We start from the raw sequence: 18,514 nt of genomic DNA on the forward strand, positions 1-18,514 counted from the left end.
TTAAGAAACTGATTACAGGTAAATCTCACCCTTAGAGATGTTCTAATAAGCTTCTTTCACAGACTAGTCTCCTTCCTCATCTGGGGCCAATCCTTTCTCCTGGTACAGTCCTTGTTAGTACCAGCAGGCATCTTAGCTGAAAAGCAGGGGCTTTCTCATGATTGGGACCGCTCCTTGTTCTGCTCCACCCCCTTTTATAGCTTTGGCACAAGGCGGGAATCCTTTGTCTCTCTGGGTCCACACCCTTCCTTCTAAATGGGAAAGTACCATATTTAAGATGGATTCCAGTATCATGTGACATGGTCACATGTCCTGTATAGACTAGCCCTGACTAAAGTCAATATATACCACATCTACCGCTTCCCCCCATCCACAAGGCTTGTTACCCTGTCAAAGAAAGCTATTAGGCTGGCTCGGCATGATTTGTTCTTGACAAATCCATGCTGACTGATATTTATCACCTTATCATCTTCTAGGTGTTTGTAAATTGATTTCTTAATTATCTGCTCCATTATCTTTCCCAGTACAGAAGTTAATCTGCCAGGTCTGTAATTTCCCAGGGTGTCCTTACTTCCCCTTATTTACTATATAGTGTCCCAGGGCTCACTGGTGAGTCTCCCTTTGCTTTTTTACAGGAGAGTTACCCACTGACCATCGTCACCTACGTGGGACTGACCCTCTCCCTGCTGTGCCTCCTCCTCGCCATCCTCACCTTCCTCCTGTGCCGCTCCATCCGCAACATCAGCACCTCCATCCACCTGCAGCTCTGCCTCTGCCTCTTCCTGGCCAACCTGCTCTTCCTCACCGCAGTGACTCGCACCAGCATTCAGGTCTGTTATCCACTTTTATTCTTGGTTTAAAATTGAGCTGTGTCCAGATCCTCTGTCAGCATTTCTAAAGCTCCCCTCACCCCAGCACCTTTTTATACCCTCAGCTGGACGGTAACATTTATTCCATGCTCTTTAGTCCTGCAGAAATAATTATTTACTCCCCATCCAAAAGAAATCTCTATGGATGAAACCAGTCCTTCCCTTTTCCTTGTGCGCTCCTTCCTTCATCATTCAGACAAAGGAACCCCGATTTTCAGAGTCACAGTCCCCTGCCTGTCCTCTCTGCCCCCACACTGATGGGCAGACGCAAGACACCTATACCCTGAAGCAGAAATAGAGAAGAGAACCTACATCCTCCAGGTCTCTCCCTATTCTGAGGACTGGGAACTTGTTTATGTCCCTGCTCCTTTTCCTAGGATTCCTCACAGTATCCAACAATTCCCCGATTTATTTGGGAATTACAACGCCCAGAAACCATCTTTTCTGAGTGGAGATCAGGACTGGGCTGGACTCTGAATGATTGAAAGGGCCAGACAGCTTGCTCTTAGACAAGTCCCCGTAGACTGAAGAACGTATTGTCTCTGGGAGAGCTCCATAACTAGAGAGATGTGTTAATAAAAATGTGATCCTCCTATGTGATCCTCCGCCCACCTCCAAATTCAGTATTTCCTTTCCCGGAAGCAGTGTCCCAGAGCTCTCTCTCATCCTGTCCTCAGGTGGTGTGTGCTGTAATTGCTGGCTTCCTACACTACCTCTTCCTGGCCTGCTTCACCTGGATGTTCCTGGAGGGGCTGCACCTCTTCCTCACCGTCAGGAACCTGAAGGTCGTGAATTACACCAGCACTAGCTGGTTCAAGAAGAGATTCATGTACCCGTTCGGCTACGGATTCCCAGCCCTGGTGGTGGTTATTTCGGCAGCGCTGAATCCTGATGGCTACGGAACTTCCAAACAGTACGTGCAGCGCCCATCCCAAAGGGGAGCTGAGATGTGGCTTCCATGCGTTTGTCCGGCTCACCCCAGGTCTGACTTGAACCTAGATTTCCCTGCTCACCCTGCCTGGGAGCTGAATGTGACACTAAGCTGCCCCAAGCACTGTAGTTGAGTTGCCCACCTGTCAGACATCTACACTCCTCACCCCACTGATGATGCAGAAGAACAAGCCAGAAAGATCCCAGCTTGACTCCCAGCTCCCAGGCTGGGTTTGTGGTGCTGGTGGGTAGGAAACAAATGAACCTTCTTCCTGTGTGCAGATCCCCGAGGATCCCCTCTCTAAAGTGAGGGACTCACTAAAACAGGGCGTGGCGTGTTCTAGACACCCCAGGCCAGATCCTCAGCTGGTGTAAATCAGGGCAGCTCCACTTCCTTCAGTGCAGCGAGGCCAATGTCCATCTGCTGCATGTCTGGCCCTCCAGCAATACTGCGCCCATCCACCAGAAAGGGTCATTTGAGGAGGTGGGAGAGGAAGTGGTGGCTGAAAGCAGGAGATGCTGAGGTAGATGGGAAGGGCTGTTTGCCTGCTGCCCGCAAGGGAGTTGGCCATGTCACAGGCAGGCTGAGATCCATCTTGCTTTTGAGAGCCAGCTGCCCTGTGACACTCACTCTCTGCCCCCGGGGCTGAAAAAGGGCAGTAATCCCATTAAAGTCACCATCTTCTTCCTTCCTGCCTCTAGCTGCTGGCTAAGCCTGGACAGAGGCTTTCGTTGGAGCTTCCTGGGTCCAGTCTGTGCCATAATCCTGGTGGGTACCTCACAGAACCACAGGGCCCCATTCTCCTCTCACCTCTGCAACCCTGTGGACTCCAGTGGAGCCAAGAGAAGAATATCTCCCAGAGAATTTAAGATGAAAGAGTCCTATAAGATCCCATTTCATCCACCCCTCTTTGGCCAGTGCAGGATTTCCCCCTAACACAACAGCCTACATTCTATGGAGTCAGTCAGGGTGAATGGGTCAGGCCCTGGGTTGTGAGTCAGGAGACCTGACTCTGCCACTGGCCTGCTGTGTTAACTTGGGAAGTAGCTTCTTCTCGCTGTACCTCTGTTTCTCCTCCCACCCTTTGTCTGTCTTGCCCATAGACACCGAAAAAAAATAGTGGATGCTCAGCACACATTGGCAGCCAGCTCCCCCACTCATCCCGCCCCCCATGCCTCCCGTCCACTGGCAGCCACGCCGATTAACTCCTCCCCCTCCATCCCGTCACCTTCCGCTTGCCGCAGTCTGCTGTTCTGAGTTGTGCAGGAGGTGCTGGAGGGGAGGGGATGGATCTGGGTGGGAAGAGTTGGGGCAGGGGTGGGAAGAGGCGGGGGCTTGGAGAAGGGGTGGGGTGGGGGTGGGGCTTTGGGCGCAGTGGGAGGTTGAGCGTCCCGGGGGAATCCGGTGCCTGTGGTCTTGCCCTGTTATTTTGCTAACAAATGCTCCAGGACAGGAGCTACCCCTTTCTACGTGTGAGTACAGAACCCAGTGCAGTCTCAGTTGGAGCTTCTCGGTGCTACCATAATATGATTAATTATAATACGTCATTACTCATGCAATGGTGCCATGCAAGCAAGTGGAACCTCTGCCGGAATGAGGATAGTTTTGTCCCTTCCCTTGTCCAGCCTGGCTGGTAAATAACCCAGGTTATGGGGGAAGGGAAGGTGGCTGCAGCGTGGGGAGTTTGAGGATGGAAGGGTGCATGTGTTGTAAGAGATAAAAGTACCAAATGTCCTTGCAGATTCCTCTCCATCTCAGGCAGCAAGTTAAGAATTAATTTCAGCCTCAGAATTGAAGGGAATACTCTATAGATAGGATCTAGAAGCTTTGGGCCAAATCACACGGCTCTAAATCTGGAATAACTGCAGACCCCATTGGAATCAGTGGAGTCACTCCAGATTCAGATAAGAGCAGAATGTGGCCCTCTGGCTGTATGATCACATGTGATGCATTGCAGCCCTGCCTATGCCAACAGTTCCCTGCATGTCCTGGGACCAAGGTCTGGCAGGGAATGGTGTATGACCCACCTTGACGAGCAGTCACTGGTCAGCAACAGTCTGATCCCATAGGATTGTTCCATGCCTCAACCAGAGAGACTGGCCTTGGCTGGCATGTTTTACAAGGAATATTTCATGCTGTTTCCACAGATAAATTTAACATTTTTTCTTGTAACCCTCTGGATCCTGAGAGACAAACTCTCCTCCCTTAATGAAGATGTGTCCACTCTCAAAGACACCAGGTAGGACAGCGCTAAATCTACTAGAACAGAGGTGGGCAAACTTTTTGTATTGAGGGCCACATCCGGGTGCGGAAATTGCATGCAGGGCCATGAATGTAGGGCTGGGGCTGGGGGTTGGGGTGCAGGATGTGGGAGAGGGTGTGGTGTGCAGGAAGGGGCTCAGGGCAGGGGGTTGGGGTGCAGGAGGGAGTGGCCCTGCACCACTCCCGGAAGCGGCCGGCACCATGTCCCTGCAGCCCCGGGCCGGGGGGAGTGGGGGGGAGGCAGGGGGCAATGCGCGCTGCCCTCACCTGCTGGTACTTCCTCAGAAGTTCCCATTGGATGTGGTTCCTTGTTCCGGCCAATGTCAGCTGTGGGAGGGGGTGTGGGGCGGGGGCAGCTTGGGCAGACCTCTGCTCTCCCCTTCCCCCAGAGGCTTCAGGGACATGGTGCTGGCTGCTTCTGGGAGTGGTGTGGGGCCCGCTGCGCCACGGGGGTGGCAATCCCACGGGCTGGATCCAAAGACCTGATGGGCTGGATCCGGCCCATGGGCCGTAGTTTGCCCACTCCTGTATGAGAAGGGTCCAGTGAGCCTCCTGTATGGGAATTCCTGTGGGATTCCCCACAGATTTCTGCCACCATATAGCTGAGCACATGCCACTGTAGGGTTTCCAGGTTATCTTGGCGACCTTCTGCTTGATGAGAGAGTAACAGTCTCACTGCCCAAGGAGCTGATAAACCCCAAGTCACATCAGCAGTCCCTTACTCAGAGGGGTGAAATATTGGAACGGCCTTCCGAGGGAAACGGTGGGGGCGACGGACCTGTCTGGTTTTAAGATTAAGTTAGATAAGTTTATGGAGGGAATGGTTTAATGGTAAAACATAGTAGCCAAGGAAAACCAAGCAATGGTACGTAAATAGTATAATGGCCAACAAGGGTCAGGCTAGAGACTCTTGCCTACATGCTCGGGGTCTTACTGATCGCCATATTTGGGGTCGGGAAGGAATTTTCCTCCAGGGTAGATTGGCTGAGCCTCTGGAGGTTTTTCGCCTTCCTCCGCAGCATGGGGCAAAGATCACTGGCAGCAGGGTCTCTGCCGATTGAAGTCACTAAAACACAGGATTGGGGACTTCAACGGCAGAGTCCAGGGAAGGGTCTTGTGGCCTGCAGCATGCAGGGGGTCAGACCAGATGATCATAATGGTCCCTTCTGACCTTAAAGTCTATGAGTCTATGAGTCCTAAAGTTGTCCATGGGACCATCTGCCAAAATAAGGACAATTTGCATGAATAATGTATGCTGTATTGGACCTTAAATTAGACACAGGACAGCCAGGGATCTGTGGCAATTGGAGGGTCAGATTAGGAGAGAGGAGAGGTCTACGGCAATAGAGGATCATCATGGGAGATACTTTTCTGCCATGTGCATCATGTTGGTCCCTGGATGGATATTGAGATGACAGTTGCAGTCTGTTCCAAAGCCCGCTGAAGTCAGTGGAAGTAATGGTACGGAAGAGACTGCTAGATCAGTGAGGCTCTAGCAGTAAGTCCTGCGGCACATTCAGATTGTGGCATGCAAATGGTCTTTAAAGCAACTCATTATGAAATCTGTTTTTTAGAGAGGAACAAGATCAGGGCTGCCAACTGGGAGTGCTGGATGGAGACATGAGAGGGGAAAAGATTTTAGAACCAGATCAGAATGTTGAGGCTTCAGAAAGCCATGGTATTACTGCACATGCCTAGTGCTTTGTAAGGAGAAATGCAAGTCTGTGCTGCTATTCAGAGCTGGGCCATGTGCTACTTAGGGAGGAAACTCATCTCTTTTCCCTGGGGCTGTGGATACTGTCGAGGTAAAGTGCCATCCATTGAGGAGGAAGGCAAGTGTGGCTTACTGTTGCTCTGTAGCAACCCCCTGTCTATTTATGGAACAACATACATAGGTTCCCAGGAGCCCAATATCCTGTTCCCACTTGATTAAAAACAAAACCGTAATGAGAGATTGAACCATTTACTTTGGAAGAACCACCTGTGAGAGGGGAAAGTATGTGTCTGGGAAGATGGTTGGGCACGATATTGTATTTTGGATTCATAGGCATATGTTGCCATTGTGTTCGCCTTGACAGTAACCCTAAGACACAGTAAAGTGGGTGCCAGCTGTTTTGCCCCACACCACCCAGAGCCCCCTGACTTACCATGGGGTCGTTCTCATGGGATCTCTCCGTCTGCCTTTATCCAGACTACTGACTTTTAAAGCTATCGCCCAGCTATTCATTCTGGGCTGCACATGGAGTCTTGGTCTCTTCCAAGTCAGCTCAGCAAAAATGGTCATGGCGTATTTATTCACCATTGTCAACAGCCTGCAGGGAGTCTTCATCTTCCTGGTGCACTGTCTCCTCAATCGCCAGGTAATGCCCCTGGCGCGTCATCAGCCACCCAGTGACTTCACGGGCCTAGGAGTGGCCTGGTCTGAGGGTGTTAGTTACATGATGTAGTGACCATGTCCCTTATTCTCCAGGTGAGAGAGGAGTACAGGAGATGGATTAAAGGCACAAGAAAATCCAGCCCCCCAACCCAAACATTTAGTCTGTCCAGGTCCACTGTCACTACCAGCACCAAGATGGTAAGAGATCCTCTATTCTGTTCCAATACCAGCATCCAAAAGTCGCATCCATCCGGGTCTGTTGTAGCTCCTGAGGTGCCTTGTCCTCTGAGTGACACATGCTTGTTTTAACCCATCTGAGAACGGCATTGGGAGTCTTAGTGAGATTCAATTTCATCCAAATCAAGGGGGAATCCCAGGTCTCCTAGAACCCAGCACAGAACTCCTCCTTTCTTGCACACCTCCATGTTCCCTTCCCTTTGCTTCTTTGCAGGCTCCATGCATCACTGGCTGTGGAATGGGCTGGGAAGGTGCAGATGGGCCATCCCCAACAAAGAGTTAGCACTGCATGGAATTTCCTCTGGCTCCATTACCTCTACTGGGAAAGGATCCAGAAGTTTTGTCTGGAGGGAAAGTGGAGTCTTATGTCTGGATAAATCTCCCTGCTCCAGTCCCAGCATGAGAGGCCACAATCTTTGTCTGGAAGTGAACATTTCTGGTTTATTTAGAGCAGCCTATATTGACTGCTACTTTATGGCTTACTTGTGCATGGGTGGGGGAAGGGAGCGGGCTTTGTCTACATTTGTTAAGTTATTTTCCTGCAAGTGATGTCACCTCAGTGGAGGCTGGCTGAATTTTACAGAGTCTGCACTATTCCTGAATGAGGACCCAGTCCTGATCCCATTGACGTTGACTGGAGTTTTCCCATGGGATTGGCACTTAATGTATATTTGTTTTGCTGGCAGATGAGTTGGGGAGAGCCCTCCACTTCATCTCCGTGAAACAGTCACGTCTCCAACCACTGATGTTTATCATACAGCCGGCTTTGCTGTGCCAGTGGGGCAGGTGCTTCAGCTGCCATTCTTCATCGCAACTACATACAAAACCTGGAAAGGGAAGCGGGATTGGACCAAATCCTCTCTCTGATCCAAATCCACAACTCCTGAATTCAAAGGCCACCCTAGGCTTGTAGCTCGGTATCTCTCCCAGATTTAAAGGGCCAGATCCCAGGTCAGAGAGCAGTTATTTCCTGGGGAAAGCACACCATGCGGGTTGCGGGGGGCAATTTGCAAAGCTGCTGCGTGCTATGTGTGTGAGCTAGCTCTACTGTTTTACTGTAAAGTGTAAATAATAAAATAACCTGCTTATGGACCTTGGTTGCGTCTTTGGTTTGAGGGTTTGCTATCACGTTCTTCCTGTCCTGGAAACCTAGGGCCCAATTCTAAAGCCTCTTTATGCCAATCTGGCAGTGTAAAGGAGCTTTAAAGTGGGCAGAAATGGCCCTGTGATTAGCCTTCCTGTGCAGGAGTCCTTCCTGGCTGCTGTAGAGCTGGCATAAAATCTCTACATTAGCCCCGCTCCCAGCCTTGGCATGGGGGTTGTGACTGGTGGGGTGGAGGTGCTGCTGAGGGCATGGCTGAAGCACACTGCTTCATGGCTATTGTTGTTGAGTATTAATAGTTTTATATGTGATTTTGTGATTTCATAGGTATATATGTAACAGAGTCAGGATGAGCTCTACCCTGACATCTGGTGGTGAATTATGGCGAGTGTGGAAAAGAACTTGTTTGCATAGGCACACCCACCCATGAGACAACAGCAACTGAAAGTGGTTACTTTGGCTGGTGTGGGATCCCCATTTTCTCTGTTATTGGGGCAGGAAGAATAAAGTTTTGTTACCCTGATTCTGTGAATCAAGGCCAGTGGAACTGTTGTATGACAGAAGGACTCACCATTAACTAAGTAGCACTTACTTGACAAGGGGCATGGGTTACAAAACCCATTGTATTGTGAGAGGTTGGGGTAAGTATTTGTACCTGGTGGTGTGGGCCCCTTTTGTGAGCCTGAAGTACTAATTTCTTCTCTACTGTAGAATATCAGAGCTAACTTTGATTCCATTCGGAGTCTAGTTATAGGTTGCTGAGCTGAATTTGTTTTAGGCCAGTAGTGCACCAGCACTGGGCCTATCCTACTACTAGCTGAAATCACAAAAGAGCTAAAGTTACTAAGAGCTGAGATCACTGAGTGTTGTATTAACTAGTGGGGGAGCCTGAAGCTATATTGCTAAGCGGCTGGCGGAGCAGTTTTTGGGGACAGCTGGAGGAGTAGCTAGCCTTGTGGGATGGTTGGAGCAGCCCAAGGAACGGCGGGCAGAGCCATGTGTGGGGATGGCTGGATCCGGCTCACAGGTCGGTGAGCGGAGCGGAGCAACTGGTAGAGCAGAGCAGTTCATGGGATGGCAGGAGCGGCTCACGGGACGGCTGGTGGAGTGAAGCGGCTTGTGGTGAAGGCTGCGGCAGAACCCCACGGAGAAGTGGCCGGTCGGCCTCGGATCACATAAGGTGCCCCTTAACACCTTGTGCGCCTCCCCCCCGAATTCTGGGGCTGCACTGACCAAGGACAGAAACTTTGGGGGTTGTTGGACTTTTGGGACTTTGGGTGATTTTTGGGTTGCTGGTTTCAAGAACTAATGGATTCACCAAGGGGAAGTCATGCCCGACTAACCTAATTGCCTTCTATGATGAGATAACTGGCTCTGTGGATGAGGGGAAAGCAGTGGATGTGTTATTCCTTGACTTTAGCAAAGCTTTTGATACGGTCTCCCACAGTATTATTGCCGCCAAGTTAAGGAAGTATGGGCTGGATGAATGGACTGTAAGGTGGATAGAAAGCTGGCTAGATCGTCGGGCTCAACAGGTAGTGATCAATGGCTCCATGTCTAGTTGGCAGCCGGTTTCAAGCGGAGTGCCCCAAGGGTCGGTCCTGGGGCCTGTTTTGTTTAATGATCTGGAGGATGGTGTGGACTGCACTCCCAGCAAGTTTGCAGATGACACTAAACTGGGAGGAGTAGTAGATACACTAGAGGGTAGGGATCGGATACAGAGTGACCTAGACAAATTTGAGGATTGGGCCAAAAAAAACCTGATGAGGTTCAACAAGGACAAGTGCAGAGTCCTGCACTTAGGACGGAAGAATCCCATGCACTGCTACAGACTAGGGACCGAATGGCTAGGTAGCAGTTCTGCAGAAAAGGACCTAGGGGTCACAGTGGATGAGAAGCTGGATATGAGTCAACAGTGTGCTCTTGTTGCCAAGAAGGCTAATGGCATTTTGGGCTGTATAAGTAGGGGCATTGCCAGCAGATCGAGGAACGTGATCGTTCCCCTTTATTCGACATTGGTGAGGCCTCATCTAGAATACTGTGTCCAGTTTTGGGCCCCACACTACAAGAAGGATGTGGAAAAAATTGGAAAGAGTCCAGCAGAGGGCAACAAAAATGCTTAGGGGTCTGGAGCACATGACTTATGAGGAGAGGCTGAGGGACCTGGGATTGTTTAGTCTCCAGAAGAGAAGAATGAGGGGGGATTTGATAGCAGCCTTCAACTACCTGAAGGGGGGTTCCAAAGAGGATGGAGTTTGGCTGTTCTCAGTGGTGGCAGATGACAAGGAGCAATGGTCTCAAGTTGCAGTGGGGGAGGTCCAGGTTGGATATTAGGAAACACTTTTTCACTAGTAGGGTGGTGAAGCACTGGAATACATTACCTAGGGAGGTGGTGGAGTCTCCTTCCTTGGAGATTTTTAAGGCCCGGCTTGACAAAGCCCTGGCTGGGATGATTTAGTTGGGAATTGGTCCTGCTTTGAGCAGGGGGTTGGACTAGATGACCTCCTGAGGTCCCCTCCAACTCTGAGATTCTATGATTCTATGACACGGCCCAATTTGCTGGGGTGGGTCTTTGGTCATGGTTTGGTCTATGAACTCTAGTTGTGGTGTTTTCCCAATTTAATGCTATGTCGTTTACCTCACGTTATTAAACATTTTCTGCTACACCGAGACTCTGTGCTTGTGAGAGGGGAAGTATTGCCTCTTCGAGGCGCCCAGGGGTGTTTGTAAGATTTTCCCAGGTCACTGGGTGGGGGCTCGAGCTGGTTTTGTGTTACGCTGTTGGGAGGGGACCCCTATGTACTGAACCCAGCCCTTGCTGCTATCAACTCAGCCTGGCAGAAGGGTTACATATATATCCCCTTTTAGGCCCCAAACCAAATCAAACCAAGCCAGCAGAAAGCTATATAGGATCTTGAGCACCAAGACCAAGCTAATTAAAACTATCTTCCCTGTATCTCTATGTGAAAAGTTACAAGGACAACTTGCTAATTGCACTAGCACATCCACAGACAAAGAGTCTGTTCGAGGAGGTGATAAGAGCTGTTGTAACAACTGTGCTCTGGAATTGGTCTTGCAGAACCCCCCTTACCCTCCTTCGTTTATTACCTTGCTTGTTTTCTACTACTGTATCAGAGAAGTTAAATAGATTGATGGGAGTCTGTCACATCTGAAAAATAAAATTGTAAAATAAGGATATCAAGGAAGAGGAGGTAGTAAAACAAAAGTGCAAGATGTGACTTAAAGATAAAGAATGAATGTGAATAAATGCGTGTGATGCAAATAAATAATTAGCAAATCTAAGTTGCCAGCCTAAGAGTTATAACTGTGATATCCCATGGCCGAAGAATGCATAGCGCGGAGATAACCGGATGACCCCGCTTGGCAAGCCGGAATCCACCCAAGTGCCCCTCTCCCCCCGATGGAGGGCTGAAGACTCGAAGAACAAGGTAACACTCAATCGTCATCTGCTGATTGATTATCACTTCAAACAAACATCAGCATGATGAAGTGATTCCCATAGCCTTGTATAAGGACAAAATCCTGTAAGAACAGAACCAAAAACTCAGGGATTTTGAGTCTGGTTCTGCAACCACCCTCCAGGGGCATCGGATGCGCATCTGACAACAACTCGGCTCCACCCTTGTGTCCAGGCTACCTGGCCAGTAACTTGGCATGAGCAACCTCTAGGCAGGTAACTATAACAACTTCAGTTTGCAGGCGGTGTGTGTATGTGTGCATGTATGGATGTATGGATAGAGGGTTGTCTTTATAAATGATTGTATTTTGCTTCCTTTCATAAATGAACTATTGTTTTGTATTGCAATAAATGTGGCGCTTTTGCTTTATCCCTCTTACAAGATCCTGTTGGTCTTTATTGATATAACATTGTCTGCTTCCAAAGGCCCAGAAGGCTCATTGAAGGGGAGGGATTGATAGCTCAGTGGTTTGAGCATCGGCTTGCTGAATCCAGCATTGTGAGTTCAATCCTTGAGGGGGCCACTTAGGGATCTGGGGCAAATGCACTAGATTACACTAGTTGAGGACCTGGCCTGTAATTGATTTTTTAGCTCCAGCACTGTCACTGCACCACTATTAATAATAATTAATGGAGATATCCCATCTCCTAGAACTGGAAGGGACCTTGAAAGGTCATCAAGTCCAGTCCCCTGCCTTCACTAGCAGGACCAAGTACAGATTTTGCCCCAGATCCCTAAGTGGTCCCCTCAAGGATTGAACTCACAACCCTGAGTTTAGCAGGCCAATGCTCTAAATGCTCTGCCACTTTTTTTGTTTTCAAAGTGTGCTTTCCCCACAAAACTATGAAATTCGCTGATGTCATGTTTCCGTAATAAACTTCTCCAAACTGAGAGCAGTGACTGTGTCAGACCACTTCTGTTCACCAGTATTTATTTATATTATCTTGGCACATACAGTCCCATTATGCTTGGTGCTGTACATACATACAGTAAGAGGCAATCCTTCTCCCAAAGAGCTTACAAGCTAAGTAGACGAGATGGACAGAAGGTGGGAGAGCAAAAGGATTATTACCCCTTGTGATAAATGAAAGCGGGAGGGTAGCTCCCTTTTATGGGCACCCAGCCAGCCAGGTGCTATAAAATCCCTCTTAGAATCATAGGGCAGGTCTTCACTACGGGGGGGGGCGGGGGTTGATTTAAGATACGCATTTGCGTAGCTGAATTCGACGTATCGGAGCCGACTTACCCCGCTGTGAGGACGGCGGCAAAATCGACCTCCGCGGCTCCCCGTCGATGGCGCTTACTCCCACCTCCACTGGTGGAGTAAGAGCGTCGATTCGTGGATTGATTGTCGCGTCCCGACGAGACGCGATAATTCGATCCCCGAGAGATCGATTTCTACCCGCCGATTCAGGCGGGTAGTGTAGACCTAGCCATAGAATATCAGGGTTGGAAGGGACCTCAGGCATGAAGTCCAACCCCCTGCTCAAAGCAAGACCAACCCCAACTAAATCATCCCAGCAAGGACTTTGTCAAGCCTGACGTTGAAAACCTCTAAGGAAGGAGATTCCACCACCTCCTTAGGTAACCCATTCCAGTGCTTCACCACCCTCCTAGTGAAAAAGTTTTTCCTAATATCCAACCTAAACCTCCCCCACTGCAACTTGAGACCATTACTACTTGTTCTGTCATCTGCCACCACTGAGAACTGTGTGGGCAAGCGGCAGGAGGGTCTGCCATGTTCGCCCCCTGCCCGGCGGGGGGCCAACCTCAAAGACCCGCACGCGCCGCGCTCCGACCGCCCGGACGGTCAGAAGCGCAGTTGCCGGGTTCACCCCCTGCTGGGGGGGGGTGTTGGGGCCAACCTCACAGCCCCGCACGCACCGCGCGCCGGCCGCCTGGATGGCAGGGCCGCCCAGAGGGGGGGCAAGTGGGACAATTTGCCCTGGGCCCCGCAGGGGCCCCCAGGAGTATGTCAGAGGCTCCCCCCGCCTCCGTCTTCTCCCATCCCCTGGCGTCTCAGCTGGTAAGGGGGCTGGGCTGTGAGCTGCGGCCGAGCAGTGGGAGCTCAGGCCCCTCTGGAGACACCATGGGGCCGCTCCTGGACGCGGCGCGCTGAGGCTCCTGGAGATGGGGTAAGCGGCATGGTAAGGGGCCAGGCACCCCCCCGACTCCATCCCCCACAGCCCTGACCCCCAGCTCCGAGCCCAGCCCCTCTGAGCCGAGTACCCCCCTGACCCCATCCTCCCCACAGCCCTGACCCCCAGCTCCGAGCCCAGCCCCTATGAGCCGGGCACCCCCCGACCCAGAGCCCAGCTACCCACCCAGCCCTGGGCAACAGCAGCACCACCCCCAGGCAGTGACAGCCCATTGGCACCAACCATCACCCAGAAACAGCCCATTATGTAATTGCAAATGTATACATACCATTAAAGCATTTAATGTTTTTAAATAATGTGTTTAGTATATTTTCAAATTATTTTTTGAATGTATTTCACTAGTTATTTTTTACATTTCCAAATACATTACTATAGTATTGCAACTTTTTTTTATGGAAGGGGCCCCTGAAATTGCTTTGCCCCAGACCCCCTGAATCCTCTGGATGGCCCTGCGGCTACTGCGCTGGTTGCTCCCAGGGCGGCCTCCGTAGTGATGGGGGGGGGGGGTTGAACTGTCTGTGGGCAGCCAGGAAATCCCCAGGGGAGACGCGTGTGTGTGTGTGTGTGTGTGTTTTGCACCTGCCCTGCCCCGACTGCTGCCCCCTTCCCTGGTCCAGGGACCTTACCTCTCCCTGGCCCCTATCACACTGCCCCCCCGCAGGGCTCCCTGTGTTTGTGTGTTGGACAGTCACATCCAATCCCTTCACACTGCCCCCCTTTCCCCTCCCTAACTTAGTTCATAGCCCCAGAAAATCCCTTCAATCTGTCCCCCTTGTCCCCTCCCCTTATTTCATGGGGGGATGCCGAACAGAGCAGGCGTGTGGGCAGGTAGTGGCAGCGAGGCTTTATACTTGGGGGGGGGTGAGGAGGCGAGCGGCGAGTTGGTGGCTGGAGGGAGGCGTCCATTCTCAGTATTTTAATTTTTGGTACTGCTGTGTGCAGTAATATAGTGACCCCTGGTGGGGTTGAAGAGCGGTGTAATGGTGGGGCCGAGCAGGGAGGGGGCAGGTCCTATTTTACTGCTGTGATCTGGTTACCCTATGCGCGCCGTTTCTTTCCCCCTCTACAAGCTTCCACACACTGTCAGTGCTTTGCTAGTGTGCCACGCGCCGTGAGATATCTTGTCTCTTTGTGTGTGACTGTGAGCACGAGAGGCACCAGGGTTTTTGCCACCCTAGGCGGCAGCGCTCCTCCTCTGAGCATTCGGTGGCGGGGGTCCTTCCGCTCCGCGTCTTCGGGGACTCCTGGAGTGAGTGCAGGACCCACTGCCGAATTTCCGCCAAAGACCCGGAGCAGAAGGACCCCCGCCCCCAAATTTCCGCAGAGGGCAGCAAAATGCCGCCCCCCCCAAATCCTGCCGCCCTAGGCTACCGCCTAGGGTCGCCTAGTGGAAACGCTGGCCCTGACTGAGTGTTTCCCTTGTATGTGAATTTATTCAACAAAATCTTGAGCTTCATAATGACTACCATGAGTGAAAAGAAAAAGAGAAAAAGAGAATCAGAGCACAGAGTTTTCAACACTGAATGGATGAATAAATACTTACGTACTGTTTCCAAAGACAAAATACTGTGCCTCGTGTGTCGCGAAACGTTAGCGGTTCCGAAAGAATACAACCTTCGGCGGCACTTTGAAACGAAACATCCCAATCTTGCCAAATTGAACCCAAATGAAAAAATAATTAAAGGAGCCAGTTTAGCGAAAAACCTTAGTGGACAACAGCAAACTTTCAAGAAAGTGAGCACTGAGGACGATACAGTTACTAAAGTAAGCTTTCAAATTTCTAAGGAAATTGCTGCTGCTGGGAAATACTTCACAGAAGGCGAGTTTTTTAAAAAGTGTATGTTGATTGCTGTATCTGAGTTATGTCCAGAAAAGAGGGGAATATTTGAGAATATCAGTTTTTCACGCATGACAGTCCAGAGAAGAATATCTGACATTTCTACCAATCTAAGTGATCAGTTAAAGCAGAGAGTCAGTGAATTCTGCTTTTACTCCCTAGCTATTCATAAAAGACACCGCCCAACTTCTTATTTTTATTAGAAATTACTGAAGAACTTGTTGGCATGTGCTCCATGACGGGTCGCACAACCAGAAAAGAAATCTCCAGTGAAGTGATAAAGTGCATGAATGATAAGTTGGGATTAGATTTCACAAACTTGGTGGCCATTTGTACTGATGGTGCTCCAGCTATGTGCAGAAAAAATGTTGGAGCAGTTACTCTTCTTGAAGAATTTATCGGGAGAGAAATAGCTAAACATCACTGCATTGTACATCAGCAGGTTTTGTGTAGCAAAGACTTAAAATTTGAGCATGTAATGTCAGTGGTAGTTTCCATTGTAAACTACATCCGTTCTAGAGGACTAAAACATAGGACATTTCAAGCCTTTCTTGAAGGGGAAGAGCTAGCTAAGGGCCTAAAACCAGTACCAGGGCTGGAGAGGGGCAGCCCAGCTATAGAGAGAGGCAGCAGGTCCAAACCTAACCTTGCCTGTGATGAGTGGCTTATACTGCAGTCTGCCCCAGGGCGCAGGGGCTAGTTGGTGACTGGCAGTAGCCTTATACTGAAGTGAGGTGGGGATTAGAGGGTTGGGGGTTCCCCAGAGAGGGGAGACCTAGAGGCAGAGTGTGGGGGTATTGCCAGGGGGCAGCACCCCAGATCAAAGGGCACCAGGGTCCGGGAGGGACATGGGGCCAGCGGCAGTGGGACACCAGCCTGCAGAGGGCGCTCCAACGGCTGGATGAGCTAATTCCCGAGAAGACCAGCAGGAGGCGCCGCCGGGGTGCGTCCTGCTTGCTTACACGGGGGCTGGGTGGCGCTGGGGGTGTGTGTTTCAGCAGGGCAGGGGCGGTTGGGACCTCAGTTATTTTCTTTGGAGTAATATGGCCTTGCCACTTTACGAGTTGTGCAGGCCTGTCTAGATCCATCCTCTTCAGGTAGTTGAAAGCAGCTATCAAATCCCCCTATATTCTTCTCTTCTGCAGACTAAACAATACCAGTTCCCTCAGTCTCTCCTCATAAGTCATGTGCTCCAGACCCCTAAGCATTTTTGTTGCCCTCTACTGGACTTTTTCCAATTTTTCCACATCCTTCTTGTAATGTGGGGCCCAAAACTGGACACAGTACTCCAGAGGCCTCACTTCACCAATGTTGAATTGAAGGGAATGATCATGTCCCTCGATCTGCTGGCAATGCCCCTACTTATACAGCCCAAAATGCCGTTAGCCTTCTTGGCAACAAGGGCGCACTGTTGACTCATATCCAGCTTCTTGTCCACTGTAACACCAGGTCCTTTTCTGCAGAACTGCTGCCTAGTCATTTGGTCCCTTGTCTGTAGCGGTGCATGGGATTCTTCCTTCTTAAGTGCAGGACTCTGCATTTGTCCTGGTTGAACCTCATCAGATTTCTTTTGGCCCAATCCTCTAATTTGTCTAGGTCCCTCTGTATCCTCTCCCTACCCTCCTGCGCATCTACCACTCTTCCCAGTTTACTGTCATCTGCAAACTTGCTGAGGGTGCAGTCCATGCCACCCTCCAGATCATTAGTGCCCCTCTATGCTAAAGTAAGGGCTGTCAGATTCTGTAGGCCAGGTGGCTAATACATTCTTACCTTGTTTTGAAAAGGCTGCCTGGCATTACTGCAAATACTCACTGAGGGCATTGTTCCCTGAAGGAGTAAAGAACAAACCTCCCACTGGAATCTGGCTCTGCTGGATTTACTACAGGGAGCCATGGAAAATGACGGGGATTGCTGGCACCCAAAGGCCTAGTTTTGGAGACCACGGATCTGCCCCCATGGAACTGTGTAGGTCCTTGGGGTCCAGCACCCTACAGGGATCTCTCCAAAGGGACTGGTTACAGGCTGCTGCATGGACCAAACCCTGTGAATCCATGACACCCTGCCCCAGGGCATTGAGAAGCCACTCAGACTCCCGACTCCCAGATGCCTCCTACCGAGCATCAAAGGATGAGACTAGAATAGAAAAATTCAGTGCCTAGCTTCCATTCTCCCCACATCAATGAGGTCCGATGCCCTGATCGTAATCCTTATTTTCTAAGTCCCAGGATAAATCCAGGGTAACTCCAATAAAAGTAAATCAATGGAGTCATTCCAAATTTACACCAGTGTAACTGAGATTAGGGTCAGACTCATACAAAGGTGCTTAGAATCCTTTATTTAGTAATATCTCCCTCTGTTGTTTATTGCCATATCTTAGATTTTAAACAAGTTTTGTTCATCTTCTCTCAAGTGTTTTTCCTCCTTGGACTGTTCTGGTTTCTACCACCAGCAAGTGCCCAGAGGACAAACAGAATTGGTAAATTCTCCAGTTAGTGAAAGATAATGCCATGTGTAAAGTTTCTGTGCCCATAATAAGTGAGTCCTATATAGACTATCTGCAATTAAGCTGGTATTGGCTTGGCAGCTCTCAGCAGCATTATCTGGACTCTAATGTGGGGCTTCGTTGCATCTGGGTCATGAAGAGTAGCAGAATGCCCAAAGGAGTGGATACACCTCAGGTTCTAAACAGGCCCTGAATGGAAATCTCAAACTTTTGAGAAGAGGAAAGATTGGGTGTCAGGGATAATTCCTCCTTCTCTGTGTTTGTTTATTCATTCACTCCCTCTTTCTCCCTCTGTCACTCCTTAGGGTATTCCAGTTTGTCTGCTCATACTCTGTCCCATGGTGGACAAGAACCTCTTTCTGCAGCTTTGTCCCATCGAGAGGTCTTTTAATAGTGTCACTAGGCCATATAAATAGGAAGAAAGCAAAGAAAGAAGAGGTGGGACCGCTGAAGACTATAGCTGGAGAGGAGATTAAAGATAATCTAGGCATGGCGCAATATCTCAACGAATATTTTGCATCGGTGTTTATTGAGACCAATGAAGGGATTAGGGATACTAGCACCGTGACAGAGGGGCATATAGAATGGGGGATTACCGTATCCGAGGTAGAAACAAAACTCGAATGCCTTAATGGGGCTAAATCAGGAGGACCGGACGATCTTCATCCGAGAATATTGAAGGAATTGGCGCGGGAAATAGCAGGCCCATTAGCAATAATATTTAATGAATCTATAAACTCGGGGGTGGTTCCGTTAAA

At 50.0% G+C, this 18,514-nt stretch overlaps 1 protein-coding gene across 3 annotated transcripts in view; it reads left to right on the forward strand.

The window, feature by feature from the left end:
• LOC101937528 (adhesion G protein-coupled receptor E3-like) overlaps positions 1-7,769 on the forward strand; it is a 34,276-nt gene extending 26,507 nt beyond the window's left edge. For all 3 annotated transcript variants that reach the window (XM_065576413.1, XM_065576414.1, XM_065576412.1), the window contains 7 exons: positions 636-830; positions 1,547-1,782; positions 2,502-2,568; positions 3,948-4,039; positions 6,254-6,422; positions 6,533-6,637; positions 6,891-7,769. In XM_065576413.1, the coding sequence (XP_065432485.1) occupies positions 636-830; positions 1,547-1,782; positions 2,502-2,568; positions 3,948-4,039; positions 6,254-6,422; positions 6,533-6,637; positions 6,891-6,959 (933 nt within the window). In that variant the 3' untranslated portion in view covers positions 6,960-7,769. The remainder of the gene's footprint in view (positions 1-635; positions 831-1,546; positions 1,783-2,501; positions 2,569-3,947; positions 4,040-6,253; positions 6,423-6,532; positions 6,638-6,890) is intronic.
• The last annotated feature ends 10,745 nt before the right edge of the window (positions 7,770-18,514 follow it).

Source organism: Chrysemys picta, chromosome 22 (assembly GCF_011386835.1).
Source record: "Chrysemys picta bellii isolate R12L10 chromosome 22, ASM1138683v2, whole genome shotgun sequence".
NCBI classification, from domain to species: Eukaryota; Metazoa; Chordata; order Testudines; family Emydidae; genus Chrysemys; species Chrysemys picta.